The 13,324-nt window shown below is 44.7% G+C and overlaps 1 protein-coding gene across 1 annotated transcript in view; it reads right to left on the bottom strand.

The window, feature by feature from the left end:
- The window catches only part of CAB39 (calcium binding protein 39), an 86,826-nt gene that overhangs the window by 8,844 nt on the left and 64,658 nt on the right, over positions 1 to 13,324 (bottom strand). Inside the window, exons 5-6 of the mRNA XM_040639229.1 lie at positions 9,380 to 9,548; positions 2,208 to 2,267 (exon numbers count right to left, since the gene is read on the bottom strand). Coding sequence (XP_040495163.1) covers positions 2,208 to 2,267; positions 9,380 to 9,548 — 229 coding nt within the window. The remainder of the gene's footprint in view (positions 1 to 2,207; positions 2,268 to 9,379; positions 9,549 to 13,324) is intronic.

A 13,324-nucleotide genomic window follows, 5' to 3' on the forward strand; every position in this document is an offset into this window, starting at 1 on the left:
CAACACTGCATGATAGAGGTTACCGAGTGGGAGGGAGAGAGGAGCACAAAAGAGTTCGAAAGCACAGATTTTGCCTCTGAGAATCTTACAATTTAGTTGAACAGCAAAGTGAATGGCAAGTATTAACAGTGTGTGCCTAGGATTTCAAAAATTCAAATGACCAGTGAAGAATGAAAACCTACGCCAAATCTCATGGGTTAGACAGGAATTTTAAGTGGGCTGCTATTTTTTTTTTAAGATTTTATTTATTTATTTGACAGAGAGAGACAGCCAGAAAGAGAGGGAACACAAGCAGGGGGAGTGGGAGAGGAAGAAGCAGGCTCCCAGCGGAGGAGCCTGATGTGGGGCTCGATCCCATAACGCCAGGATCGCGCCCTGAGCCGAAGGCAGACGCTTAATGACTGAGCCACCCAGGTACCCCTTAAGTGGGCTGTTATTATCCTAACTTCTCTAAGCACACCCATAGGGTGTGGACAGCAGGGCAGTTAAACTAGTCTGGCATAAGGAAGTGCTCAGGGGCACGGTGGGGAGCAGAGCCCCTGACACTGTGGCCTGAGGGCTGCTGTGCCGATCCAGGGCACTCAGAATTGTTTACGCACTTCTGGGAGTTTAGTACCAGGAAGTGTGACACGGGCTCAACCTGGAAGGGACCTTATTGCTGGGCTAGTCCACTGTCCTCACTTTATAAGGAGGACCGATGTCTGAGTCCCCCGGGGTAACAGCCTTGGTCATGGCCACCAGGAGGCAGGCACAGGGCAGGAGCAGAGCCCCCCTCCATCCCAGTCTAGTGCTCTTCTCACCCTCAAGGTCACTGCCCCACCTTCCCTCTCCTGGAAGCAGCAGNNNNCAGCGACTGATGGAAAGGAAGGAAGAGTTAAGTCTGATGATAATTTTCTTTTTATCTTAACTGTATATTGTCATTCAGCAACAAAACACTTTTATTTCCTCCCCTAAAGCAAGAAAAAATGCAAAGGGTAGTGTGTCAGTCAAAAAGATAAAATTCAGCTGCTGACCACGTTAACACTCTATACCTCATATCAGTAAAGAAATGTTTATAGCACCATTTAAAACCATTACGTATGCAAAATAAGTATCTGGTATAAAAATCTAACTTAAATATTTCATTTCTGGTACAAAACTTATGATTTTATTATTTATGTATTTATTTGAGAGAGAGAAAGAAGGCACATGCATGAACAGGGCAGAGGGAGAGAGGGAGAGAGGGAGAGGGAGAGGGAGAGAGGGAGAGAGAGAGAGAGAGAGAGAGAGAGAGAGAGAGAGAGAGAGAGAGAGAGAGAGAGAGAGAGAGAGAGGGAGAGAGGGAGAGAGGGAGAGAGAGAGAGAGAGAGAGAGAGAGAGAGAGAGAGAGAGAGAGAGAGAGAGAGAGAGAGAGAGAGAGAGAGAGAGAGAGAGAGAGAGAGAGAGAGAGAGAGAGAGAGAGAGAGAGAGAGAGAGAGAGAGAGAGAGAGAGAGAGAGAGAGAGAGAGAGAGAGAGAGAGAGAGAGAGAGAGAGAGAGAGAGAGAGAGAGAGAGAGAGAGAGAGAGAGAGAGAGAGAGAGAGAGAGAGAGAGAGAGAGAGAGAGAGAGAGAGAGAGAGAGAGAGAGAGAGAGAGAGAGAGAGAGAGAGAGAGAGAGAGAGAGAGAGAGAGAGAGAGAGAGAGAGAGAGAGAGAGAGAGAGAGAGAGAGAGAGAGAGAGAGAGAGAGAGAGAGAGAGAGAGAGAGAGAGAGAGAGAGAGAGAGAGAGAGAGAGAGAGAGAGAGAGAGAGAGAGAGAGAGAGAGAGAGAGAGAGAGAGAGAGAGAGAGAGAGAGAGAGAGAGAGAGAGAGAGAGAGAGAGAGAGAGAGAGAGAGAGGGAGAGAGAGAGAGAGAGAGAGAGAGAGAGAGAGAGAGAGAGAGAGAGAGAGAGGGAGAGAGGGAGAGAGAGAGAGGGAGAGAGGGAGAGAGGGAGAGAGGGAGAGAGAGAGAGAGAGAGAGAGAGAGAGAGAGAGAGAGAGAGGGAGAGAGGGAGAGAGGGAGAGAGGGAGAGAGGGAGAGAGGGAATCTTAAGCAGGCTCCACACAGAGCACGGACAGAGCCTGACTCGGGGCTCGATCCCATGACCCTGAGATCGTGACCTGAGCTGAAATGAAGAGTCGGATGCTTAACTAACTGGGCCACCCAGGTGTCCCCAAACTTAAAATTTTAAGGTAGTATTTCATATACTTACTTTATCATAATGTTGTTCCAAAAATTCTGCACTGAGCAATTTATGTCTCGTAAGTAAATCCTAAAGAAAGAAAATACACTATTTTACAGTTGTTCTGCATTCAAGTTCTTTTAGAAAAGAGAATCCTAAAACATGCCACGCCATTTTACCTGATAAAGACTGTTAAAAATCACTATACTTAAAAACATCTGAACATGAATTATATTGAAAATGCTGATTCTAGGTAAGAGTGAATCAAATCATTAATAATTTGAAACTGTGATTGTAATGATTGTGATTAGTCACAGATCTACAGATCTTAGACGGAAAAATTTAAAAACCAACATATAAATTCAAAGAAATATAAAATCAAAGAAAGGGAATAAAGCAATAAAGTGAAATAAAAGTAAACCACTGTAGTAAAATGTCAAATAGAATACTGCTCCTGGTGGAGAAAGAGGGAATTTCTTTCATTAGAAAAAGTGCTGGAGGTTCCATTTTCTTCCTCCTAAATTCTGTTACATTCAGTTTCATATCTAATGCAATCTTTTTTTCAGGAACAGAATGTTTTTTAAAAAACCCACGTTATAAACATTAGCTCCTAAGTAAGCAGACTAATGCTGCAAAAATGTAGACTCCAACACAGAATGTCCTAGAGTCCAGTTCCGCATGATTACACACAAGAGCTTATGCTTCACCATATGGCTCTCCCAGGATACAACTCAAGGGTCATTCATTCAGAAAATATCTACTATGTGCCAGGTAAAGTTCTAGGTGCTGGGGCTACAAAGACAAAAGATGTGATCCCTGCCTTTAAGGACCTGGAAGTTAGCAACAAACTAGCCTTTGTCTCACCAGGTAGGAAAGAGAATGGGAACCCGTGACAACGAAACGGTCAGCTGCTACTTGGTGAGTTAGTGAATACAATTCCTTTAGAGCCGCCCACTGGAGAGTGTCGTGCCAATAATCCCCATTCTCTGAACAACTCTCCTTGTTTTCTTAGCTGTTTATGTTTGAGTGGCCCAGGGCATGATGACCTAGTGTTTCCTGAAGTACGTCCAAGTGTAATGCTGGTCCTGAGAAATGCTCTAGGAAACGTTCCACGGTCAAACGCACATGGAAAGTGCTACAGCTCCAGTTTCCGCGTGGGGATCTCGCAGGTCTCGAGAGATCCTGCAGGGAGCTATTCTGTTGCCTCCTGTGTAACTGCCCTTCCCTGAGAGGCCTTCCTCACACAGGCTTTCTCCTCGGCCTAGCTAACTACCACCTTCAAACCTTGCTCCCACATCACTGCTATAGAGAAGCCTTCCAGACTGATCACTAGCACTGAAGCATGGACAAAGTCATCTTTATGTCTGTGGGATTATCTGATTACCGTCTCTCTCATGCTAGACTGTAAGTTCTATAAATATAATGGCCATGTCTATTTTTACTAATCTTTGAATCCCCAGCACCCACGCAGTGCCCAGCACATAGTAAGAGCTTAATATTTAATAAATAAATGAATGAACCAACAAAATCAGGGAACAGGTTTGGGAAAACATCACATCAAGCAATCTTCAAAGTATGGTTTTAAGAAGGCTTCTAACCACCCCAAAGATTTACAGGTGTTCAAACTGCTGGATAGGGTATGCACTGTATGCCCAGGAAAGACCTACCTAATTTTTTCCCAAATACCACCCCCCTCCCCCGGGGATTAAATTGACAAAATGAGAAAACCTGAACTTTGAGCACCCTTAAGAAGCTGGAAAAGAAATGCTACGAAGCTTCCCCATATGGGGCAGGAGATGGCGGGGGAGGGAAAGGAGAATTTATATTATCTTAGCATACTGGCCACGGGGGTCAGCTATTAGGGAGAGAGGTACACAGACCTTGAAATGAATATATGAAGGATGCTACCGTCATCTGTTTATGGCGGTGTCCCCCCTCCCTCCCCCCACAGGAGCCTCAAGGGTGGGGGTTTGTCTGGCTCACTGCTGAGCCTCAGCGCCTACAGAGCCGTGCCTGGCACAGGGCTGGCACTCAGGCTTGTGGAGTGAGCTGAATGGACAAATGAATAAGCGAATTAAGGGATTCGTGTGTCAGGATCCATGCAAAACTAAGTGTCATTTCTACTTTTTTTTTTTTTTTTGTGGCTAAGTCATTCTGGAGACCAATGTAAGGAAGTACAGTGAAAGGAACCCAGTGTTCACTGCTCTGCCATAATCTGACAGAGAGAATGCCGATGGCGGGGGTCCTAAAGACAATGGCTCTCAACTGGGGTTGCTATTAGGGACGGGTAGGTAGAAAATGCTGCTCTAGAAAGCAAGTCCTAAATATGTGGTGCAACAGATTTTTACTGAAGTTTTGAGTGAGGAAAGCACTCTGAAGGACAGATCTCAAATAGGAGCAAGAGCCTCACAGCTGGGCCACACAGGAGAAGGGGGACCTCTAACATCTCCCCGTCTAGGAAAGATTCTATTACCATTTGGTTTTAAGAGACAAGGAAACTCAGGAAACCACTGTCAATGGTCTTGGGGTTGGAGAGACTGAAGGGGCGCTCTGAGACTGCTGGAGTAGGAGCTGGACCCCAGTGCACCGCAGGACGAAAGCTCCTTGTCAAGACGGGCCACACCAGGGCCTGGAGAGGAGTGACACGTTGGCAGGAAAGGAGCAACTGCTGAGCGCGCACTGAAAAAGGCATATTCTAAAGCAGGGAAAAGAGGAGGTGGGGACTTGGGCAGAGCCTCTTCCTACTGAGCGATGAGAAGGAACCTCAGCCTAGGGGCTAGAGCCAAGAGCTCCGGAGAGTTCAAGCCACGGTGGGGGACAGAAATCAACAGAGAAGACAAAGGGAAAAGGTCATGCAGTCAGTGGTCAGCAACCTGCAAAATTTCCAGGGTGCCACTGGTCCCAGAGCACAAGGTGCTGGGTCAGCTAGCAGTGGGGAGAAGGAGAGGGATCTCTGATTTCCTCCCTATCTAAATTCTAGTATATCCAAGGCCCTGGCAGGACTGGGAGAAAGGCAGGGGTCATCTCCCAAGCCCAGCAGATTGAGCAGCCAACTTTTAGGGTATGCTGAATTTAAAAAGATTCCTAAAAGTCAGTAAGGTGGGGCCTCAAACACCATGTGGCAAAGATGGCCCTGGGGTCCCTGAAGAAATGCCACAGACCCCAGGGCTCGATTTCACAGAGCCTTGGCAAGTTGTGTGGCTCATTTTCCTCCTTAATGCTTGACCGTGTCCCAGGACAAGACTCAATTCTTCCAAATGTGTGTTTGGAGCTCTTGAGGGTTAGAAAGTTCTCCCTGTGCTAGAGTCAAACCTATCCCCAGGTGATTTCCAGAAACTGTCAGAGCCAACAGAAATACGTTCAACCCACTTTCTACAGGACCCACTTCACATACATGTAGTGCTCTCACGGCAAGTCCCTACCGAGTCTTCTCTTCTCCAGGCTAAATACGTCCAAGTTCCTTTAACCACTCCTCGCATGACAGGTTCTGAGTCCCCCTCACCATCTACTGTCTTCTGAAAGTCATCTATTTGTCTATATGCCTCTTAAAGTGTAGCGCCTGGAACGGAACACATTTATGTGTTGTTACCTTAATGGCTTATAGTGGGTGAGACCATCATCAGCTCCTTAGGTCACACACTGTGTGGTCACATGTGGCTCTGGGGCAGCAGCATCACACTGTTTAATGTTACAGGATGTATTCAGAATTTTGCTTCCTCAGAGTGGGCTCTGGAGGCAGACTGCCTGGGTTCAAATTCTGGCTTCCCCATTTATAGCCTCACTTCACCCAACATTTCTAGACTCCAGTTTCCTTTTCTGTAAAGGAGATGGTTGAGTCGGATGTGAAACTGCCTACATTTTAGTAACTATTACACTTAGTAATTGTTATATTTACTATTAACTATATTGTTATGCCTTATTCCCACATCCCTTAATTACAGAGTTGGGTCCTCAAGTGGAAGACTTCAGTCATCGTCCTGTTCCATTCTGGCCTCTCCGGATCTCTACGAAGCCTTATATTAGGATCACCATTGTCTGCTATCTTTCCCTTCACAGCTATCACCCACACATTTGATAAGTAGGCCTTGTCACCCTTTATCTATCTAAGTCATTAACAATGTTCAGCTGGGCTGAGAAAAAGCCCAGTGGATATCCACTAGAAATTTCTCTCCAGGGTGATGGCAATCCATTCTCTAGCACCTTATGGATATGGCATTCAATTAGCTGTAGATCACAACACTGAGACTCGAGCTCCTATCTTTTCACTGATTCCGTGAAAACAGATTTGTACGATTATTCAACATCGAGTATATCCTCTCGGTCATAAAGGAACAGCTATGTATGTCACCCTGACACACTAGTGTTATTACCTCCATCCTAACAGATGAAGAGCTTAAGATGAAATCCACAGCAGAGGTGGGAAATGAACCCAGGCAGCCACACACTCTTAGTCCCCTCATCTACTGGCATCTATGAGATTAATATGACTGAACTTACTCTTCGTGAATCCATGCTGGCTGTGGGTACACGGTTTCCTTTCCAAAATGCTCAGAAATCATCTCTTTAGAAATACTTTCTAGAACCTTACACAGGTATAACATCGAGCTCCAAGCTCCACCAGCCTCTCTGGGGAATCTACCTTCTTTTACTCTGGAAAAATTGGAAATATATTTGTTGGCCTTCTGATGCCCCTCCCCATCTCCTTAAGTCCTCAAAAATGAAAACACAAACAACACTGGGCTACTAATTTACTATCTTAGTACACGTTCATTCAAGCTACAAATCTTGCACACATTTAGAGCAGGTAGATTTTTAAAAAATATTTATTTATTTAAGTAATCTCTACACCCAACGTGGGCCCTGAACTCACGACCCCAAAATCAAGAGTCACACACTCTTCCTACTGAGCCAGTCAGGTGCCCCTGGAGCAGGTAGTTTTAATTTCCTTTTAAGACTCAGCACCCATTCCACAGACTTTATATTCAGGTTTATGGATAAGCTGCATTTGTTTGAAAGTTTTTATGTGCAGAGTGCATTTTCTGGAGAGAAAACTCTTCTCTCACATTCTTCAAGGACAGCGCAAGCCACAGATCTATCCTCCTTTTTCTATGACACAAATAGTCTCTCAAAGAGGACACCAGCAAACCACGAGAGGAGAGGCCTCCGTCCCAGTCAGCACGTCTGGCATGAAGCTATGAGACTGTCACCACTCTGACCCGGGTTCCTTCTGGGACAGGTGGGGAGGAAAGGTCTGCCTGATAGGTCTGTGTCTCTCTCTCTCCCCCACGCTGTCTTGGTTTTGGGCCCTACTTGGTTTTGTTTCTTGGAGAGCTCTCTGTTCAGGGGCCTCTTTAAAGAGCGCCTCCCTTTCCGTGTGATCGGGAGCGGCTGAGACACACAAGCCAGGGCAGCTTCTCAGCGCGGTCTCTTCCAGAGTCCACTCTTCACATTCTGCACGGTGCTGGAAAGTTTCCCTTCCTCAGGTAGACCTACCTGCCAGGCGCTGCCCAGTCTCTCCCTCTCCGGCTAACGTGACCTGACAGGGTTGCTTTACCCAGTGATTCCATCACTGCTGCTTTCTCCTTAGTGAGAATGTAACTCAAAGCAGCAGCCCTAACTGAGGGCTGATAATGGAATTATCAGCAGGGTCAATCCAGACTGTCAGATACTGCGAATCACATTTCTGGCACAGTGTTCACACATCTCTCTCGCCTACTGGCCAGCTGTGCCGCCTGTGCCAGAAGCATGGCAGCGAGCGCCCTCCTGGGTCGGGCTCCCCGACTGCCGCCGCTCCCCTCCTCTTCCCCCACCTGCCTCTCCTGCCGTGGCTGCTCTCAGCTCGTGGCCTGCTTTCCACACAGGCTCTCTCCCCAACGCGTGGAGCTACCGCACCTCCCTCCATCACAAGCCTGCTGCTTCTGAACGGGGCACCCCCTTCCACCAACAGATCCTAAGTATGAGTCCTACCCCAAAACTGCAGTGACACAAAAGACATCACGTTTGTTGCTCTGTTATAACCCCAAATTCGATTCATTTTGCTTGGTACGTTGACACAAAAATATGAGAGCTTACCTAAGGCTTCTGATAATCTCTTTAATGGTTTTAGGGAAATAAATCCTTGGGCACCTCTCACACTATTACCTTATTCTCGTTCCATGTGAAACCCTAATGGCCAGGTCCTCAGGTTTTCATCCTGTTTTAAGGGTGTTCCTTCACTGTGAGGGACATTAGTTTACCCAGAGACCAAGGCGTGTACTCATTATCTCAAGGGCTCTTTAACTTCATAAAACCGAACCCTCATGAGAAAAGTGGCTACTTCTCACTAAAACAGTGTTCATAGTTTCTGAGCAAAGTAGCCTGCAGGTTAGTATATTAAATTCCAATTACATTAAAGTAGCAATATATATATTCACTTATGAGGTCAGACATTTTATATAAGGGAATGTAACATCTAAAAGCTTACTTTCATTGTGAAGAACACTAAAAAATATTACTGCTTTATATACCATAAACAGCACAGAACCTTGCAATTCAAAACAAAAGTGCGCATGTGGTACAGTGGTACCATATCACATGTGTATTTAATTTACACAAATACACAACAGGGAGATACGGTATACAGGGAAGGGAGGCTACATAATAATTTGGATAGTGCAGGTGATTCTGCTCCCCTTCCACCAAGCATCTGATAAATAAGCTTTGGCATGAAAATGAGGTAGGAGAATTAAGTCCATTGCTCCCTTGGGCCTGCCCACAACGTGGAAATCTCTGTCCTGATTGTGGTTCTAGTATTTAAAGACATGCCTATTCCAAATCAGCATGGCCCTTTACAGAAGACAACTACTTTGTCTGGTGTTTAACCAAAGAAACTGCTATAGTATGTTCCAACACAGGAGAAAACCCTGTTTCTTAGTTGTACTGTATATCAATATACCACACCTGATGGGTAATTTAATAGAAAAGTGTACTTTTGACCATACTGACCAGACTTTTACATAGAGATTATAATCTAACTATTCCACACTTTTAAACCACGACTCTACTGCATCCACTAAGTCACACCGACACACGTAAAACATATCTTCTCTCTTCCCGCTAGAGGGCAGCCGTGTATAGACTTGGAGCTCAGAGATTCAGGAAGAAACAGCGAACCAGTTAATCAGACTTACAAATGTATTTAGAATTCTATAGTTTTATGTTACCTTGAATGTGGCAAATGCATCTGAAGCTATGTCAAATGTTGACATTTCGACATATCTGAAGAAATCGTAAAATTGTTCTGACCACAAAATGATTTTTGCAAGTGGCTCATGTCTGATGCATTCTCTCAACATTATTCCACAATTTAGAGCTATTTCTGGAGACTCATACCTACAAAAAGAAAAGACAAACAAACCATGATTGCTGTTTTAAAACTCCTCTAACACCAAACGGTTCAAATTTTTAGAATAGGAAGTTTCAGATGTGTCCTAATGACCAGAGCTGGTTACAAAAGGCATCTGTCTCAGAGGAGGGTATGGGCTCAGGTGAATTTACTCTAGAGGGCGCACACACATTAGCTCGTGACAACTGCTTCAAACCAAAGAAAAATAACAATAAATAAATAAATAACATTCGTTATTTAAGCTAAAAGATTTGAGGAGAGTATTCAGGGTCACACCTCCAAATAGGGGTTAGATTTACGTGTGGTGCTCTCAAGACTTCAGAAAAACCAAAAGCTGAATCAAAAGCCATTATGAAACAAAATGGTTTCCTAAACTTACAGTATCTAAACAGGTCTATCAAATACACAGCATTTAACGTCATTGTTCAATTCAATACTCAAAACAGAACCTTCAAGACTCTTGGCAATGTGTACCCTACAAAGTTGAAAGCCTGATCCTGAGAGTGCTTGTCAGGAGAGCCTGGAGGACTCGCAGTGGGTGCTGGGGAAGCCCTGGCATTAGTCACGCACACATGCTGTGTCCCATCTCAGTCAGAAAGGAGCCCCATTTTCCTCTCAGCCCTGCTGCCCGCTCCCTTCTGACGGGTGCCTCGCCTCGGAGACTGGCCTCGGCCCCTCCACCGCCTTCCGGGCCGCATGCACCGGCCTCATGTCTTTCCCACGTACCGGCTCGTCGGCCCTCCTGCATTCGTCGCATTTCCCAACATTCTACTTGCAAAAGGCCTCTTCCTGGCTAAAAGAAACTTCTCTCACAACATAAATTCCACTCCTTAGTGTCCCAACAGTGCCGACCTTTGCATCTTTGTCTTTGAAAAAGGAAAGAAAAAGCTCTCTCAGTTCTCTTTTCTACCCCTCGGACTGTTCCTATTTCTTGCCTGGCCGAGGGCGTTCCTCCGTGGCTGCCGGCCTGCTAGTGATCGCCCGTACAATTTCATGGCTCCCACCATGACTCCACAATTCCCCTACTCAGGTCTGCTCCTGAACTCTAGTTAGGCATTTTCTGTTGCCTCTGGACAACTTCAGTTAAAGGTCTACCATAAGCACTACATATCTAAATTCAAATCTCATCTCCCTCCGCAAAATAGGCACCCTCCCCTGCTTCCTCATTTCTGTAATTTGGCGCCACGATTTTGTTTCAGATACCCGGGTCTAAAACAGGTCTTCCAGAACTTTCTCATCTGATAACTTAAGTGTTCTATACCTGTGCTGTCCACTGTGGTAGTTACTACTAGCCACACGTGGCTACTGAGCACTTGAAATTTGGCTAGCATGACTGAGGGATTGAATTCTAAATGTTATTTAATTTAAATTGATTTAAAACAAAATGCTGGACTGTGGTTAGTAGGTACTGCATTGGACAGAACAGTTTATATCCCCCCCCCCCTTCAGCACATCCCAACCGTCCCATCTTTGGTGTCACCACCCATTCTTTTTAAGACTTCTCTGAAATATTTTAGTTTCATTTCCTTTCAGCCATCCCCACTGTTGCACTAACTCACACCTAGAAAAGGGCACGCGCTCCCTAACCAGCATCTTTGTTTAAGCTATGTCTTAACCAACTGACCCAACAGAAAAGGGTATCAATAGAATTTCCAGCTTTGGAGTTAAAATTATTTCTAGTTGCCAATCAAATAAACACAAACTTCTGGGCTTAATGTCCAGGCTTCCCCTCATGAGATCTTTTCCTACGGTACGTCATCTCCCACTCTGCCATTAAGCACTCACTCTATCTCCTTATTGGTGCCCGTTGTTATGTTCATTCCTGTCCCTGGACCCACTCTCCTTTTTTCTAACTATGCAAATTCCAAACCCTCTGGAACACCAATCATTAGTCTCACCTCTTCTACCAACGCTTGCCTCATTGACTAAACCCACATTTTATCCCCTGAAATCCTACAGTAGTAATTGTTCTCTAGCAGTGGTATCCCTCTGTTGTACACGGGTGCATCACAGAGCCTCAAGAAAATCCAAATGACTCCTCTGTATCACGTGTGGCCCAGCAACTAGAATGCTGACTGGTGCTTCGGTGATGACAATGTCTGCTCACAAAATGGCTGATCGTACAATTCACCTTCACTCATCTTAATTTAATAAGTAGGAGACTAGAAAGACAAGAGTAAGACACAGTTTGGTACAACGAGTTGGGCAGGTTTTGATGGTGGTTTGTCAAGCTTGTCTTAAATGATTAAGCCGTAAACCATTGAGTACAGGGCAAACAGTTATGCTGTACAACCTGCTAGCACTAGAGTGGAAAACACATTAACATTCAAGTCACCAGAGAAAGAACTACTGCCTCCAGATGCAGTTGAACACTAGCAATGAGATTATGTTCAAATGCACACTGACACCAGCAGCATAAGTCCCCCTGGTGTCTAACACCAAAGTACTTCCAGCCTATGCAGGTGGTCACGTTGTAGGAGAGTCGTCTAAACTCATGAACTAAGGTACAGAAATCTTAAAAGGTAGCTCACAAGGCTCCTTGCAGAAATGACTGTTTCCAGGTCTGGGGCAGGAACCCGTACGAAATGAGTGAGGGACATCTTGTGCCAGAAAGCAAGGAAGCTATCAAAGACTAATGGGGTCTTGCCAAAAGGACATGGGCACCAACTTGAAGGAGTTTCCCAATGGCCCAATGATGACACAATGTGGATATAAAAATCTGGACATAATGACTGCAATGGACTGAAACACATCAAATGTATTTTAAAAAACCCCCAGACTTGAGTTCATAATGACTTACTCACCAATTTAAAAGAACAGAGGACAAAGGAACACACTAAATGAAATCACAGGGATGCAAAATTCATAATACGTGACTTTCTATAGAACAAATGCCAGTTGCTTCAACAAGTAAATGGTATTAAAAAAAAAAAAAAAGAAGGCATAAGAATCATATTGACCAAATTCAGTTTGTGGACCCTGCTTGGAACTGGATTTAAACAAAGTAACTGAAAAATGGCATTTTGTGTGTGAAAGGTCAAAGTCCAGGGCATCTGAAGACTGAGTATAAGATAATGTTGGGTTTGTAAATGATATCATGACTATGGTAAAAACAAATCCTTGGATGTATTATGTAAAAGATACCAGGGATGCATACTGAAACAGCGCTGTGTGTAACGAGGGAAAGGAGGTGGCAAGGGCTATGAAGTATGAGTGACAGAAGGTTAGTGACGGTTAGAGCTGGGGGAGGGGTAGGAAAAGGCTGGTTATTTTCTTCCTTCCAGCTTTCTGCACATTTTCTACTCTAAGGGCTAAAAAGGATGGGGAGATGGGCACTGGTGGAGACTAATACCAGCTGCATTCTCCAGGCTTCTGTTCTTCTCCTCCCTGAGTTTTCTGCTCTGGCCCGCTCACGTGCGAGCTTTCAATTTTTCCTTGAACTCTACCTTAAATTTCTGACTTTCAAATTTAGACATGATGTCTAACAATGTTTATATCATACCTCTGGCTACTTTCAAGCAAAAAAGCAGGCAAACTAATTTATGGATTGTAATAACCACTGCTTTCTATGGAAAAGGAAATACTCCGTTTAAAAATACACAAAGGCATCTGGAAAGTGCTCTAAGAACACCAAAATTTCAGACTACTCACTCATGTTTACACACGCAACTCTGGGTTGGTAACAACAAAAAATTAGATGCCAAAAGTTCTGTATGGCAACATCTGAAGCAGCAACATAGATATTTAGAAATAGAAAGAAGGA

This window comes from Ursus maritimus, unplaced genomic scaffold (genome assembly GCF_017311325.1).
Source record: "Ursus maritimus isolate PB19 unplaced genomic scaffold, ASM1731132v1 scaffold_1, whole genome shotgun sequence".
Lineage (NCBI taxonomy): Eukaryota > Metazoa > Chordata > Mammalia > Carnivora > Ursidae > Ursus > Ursus maritimus.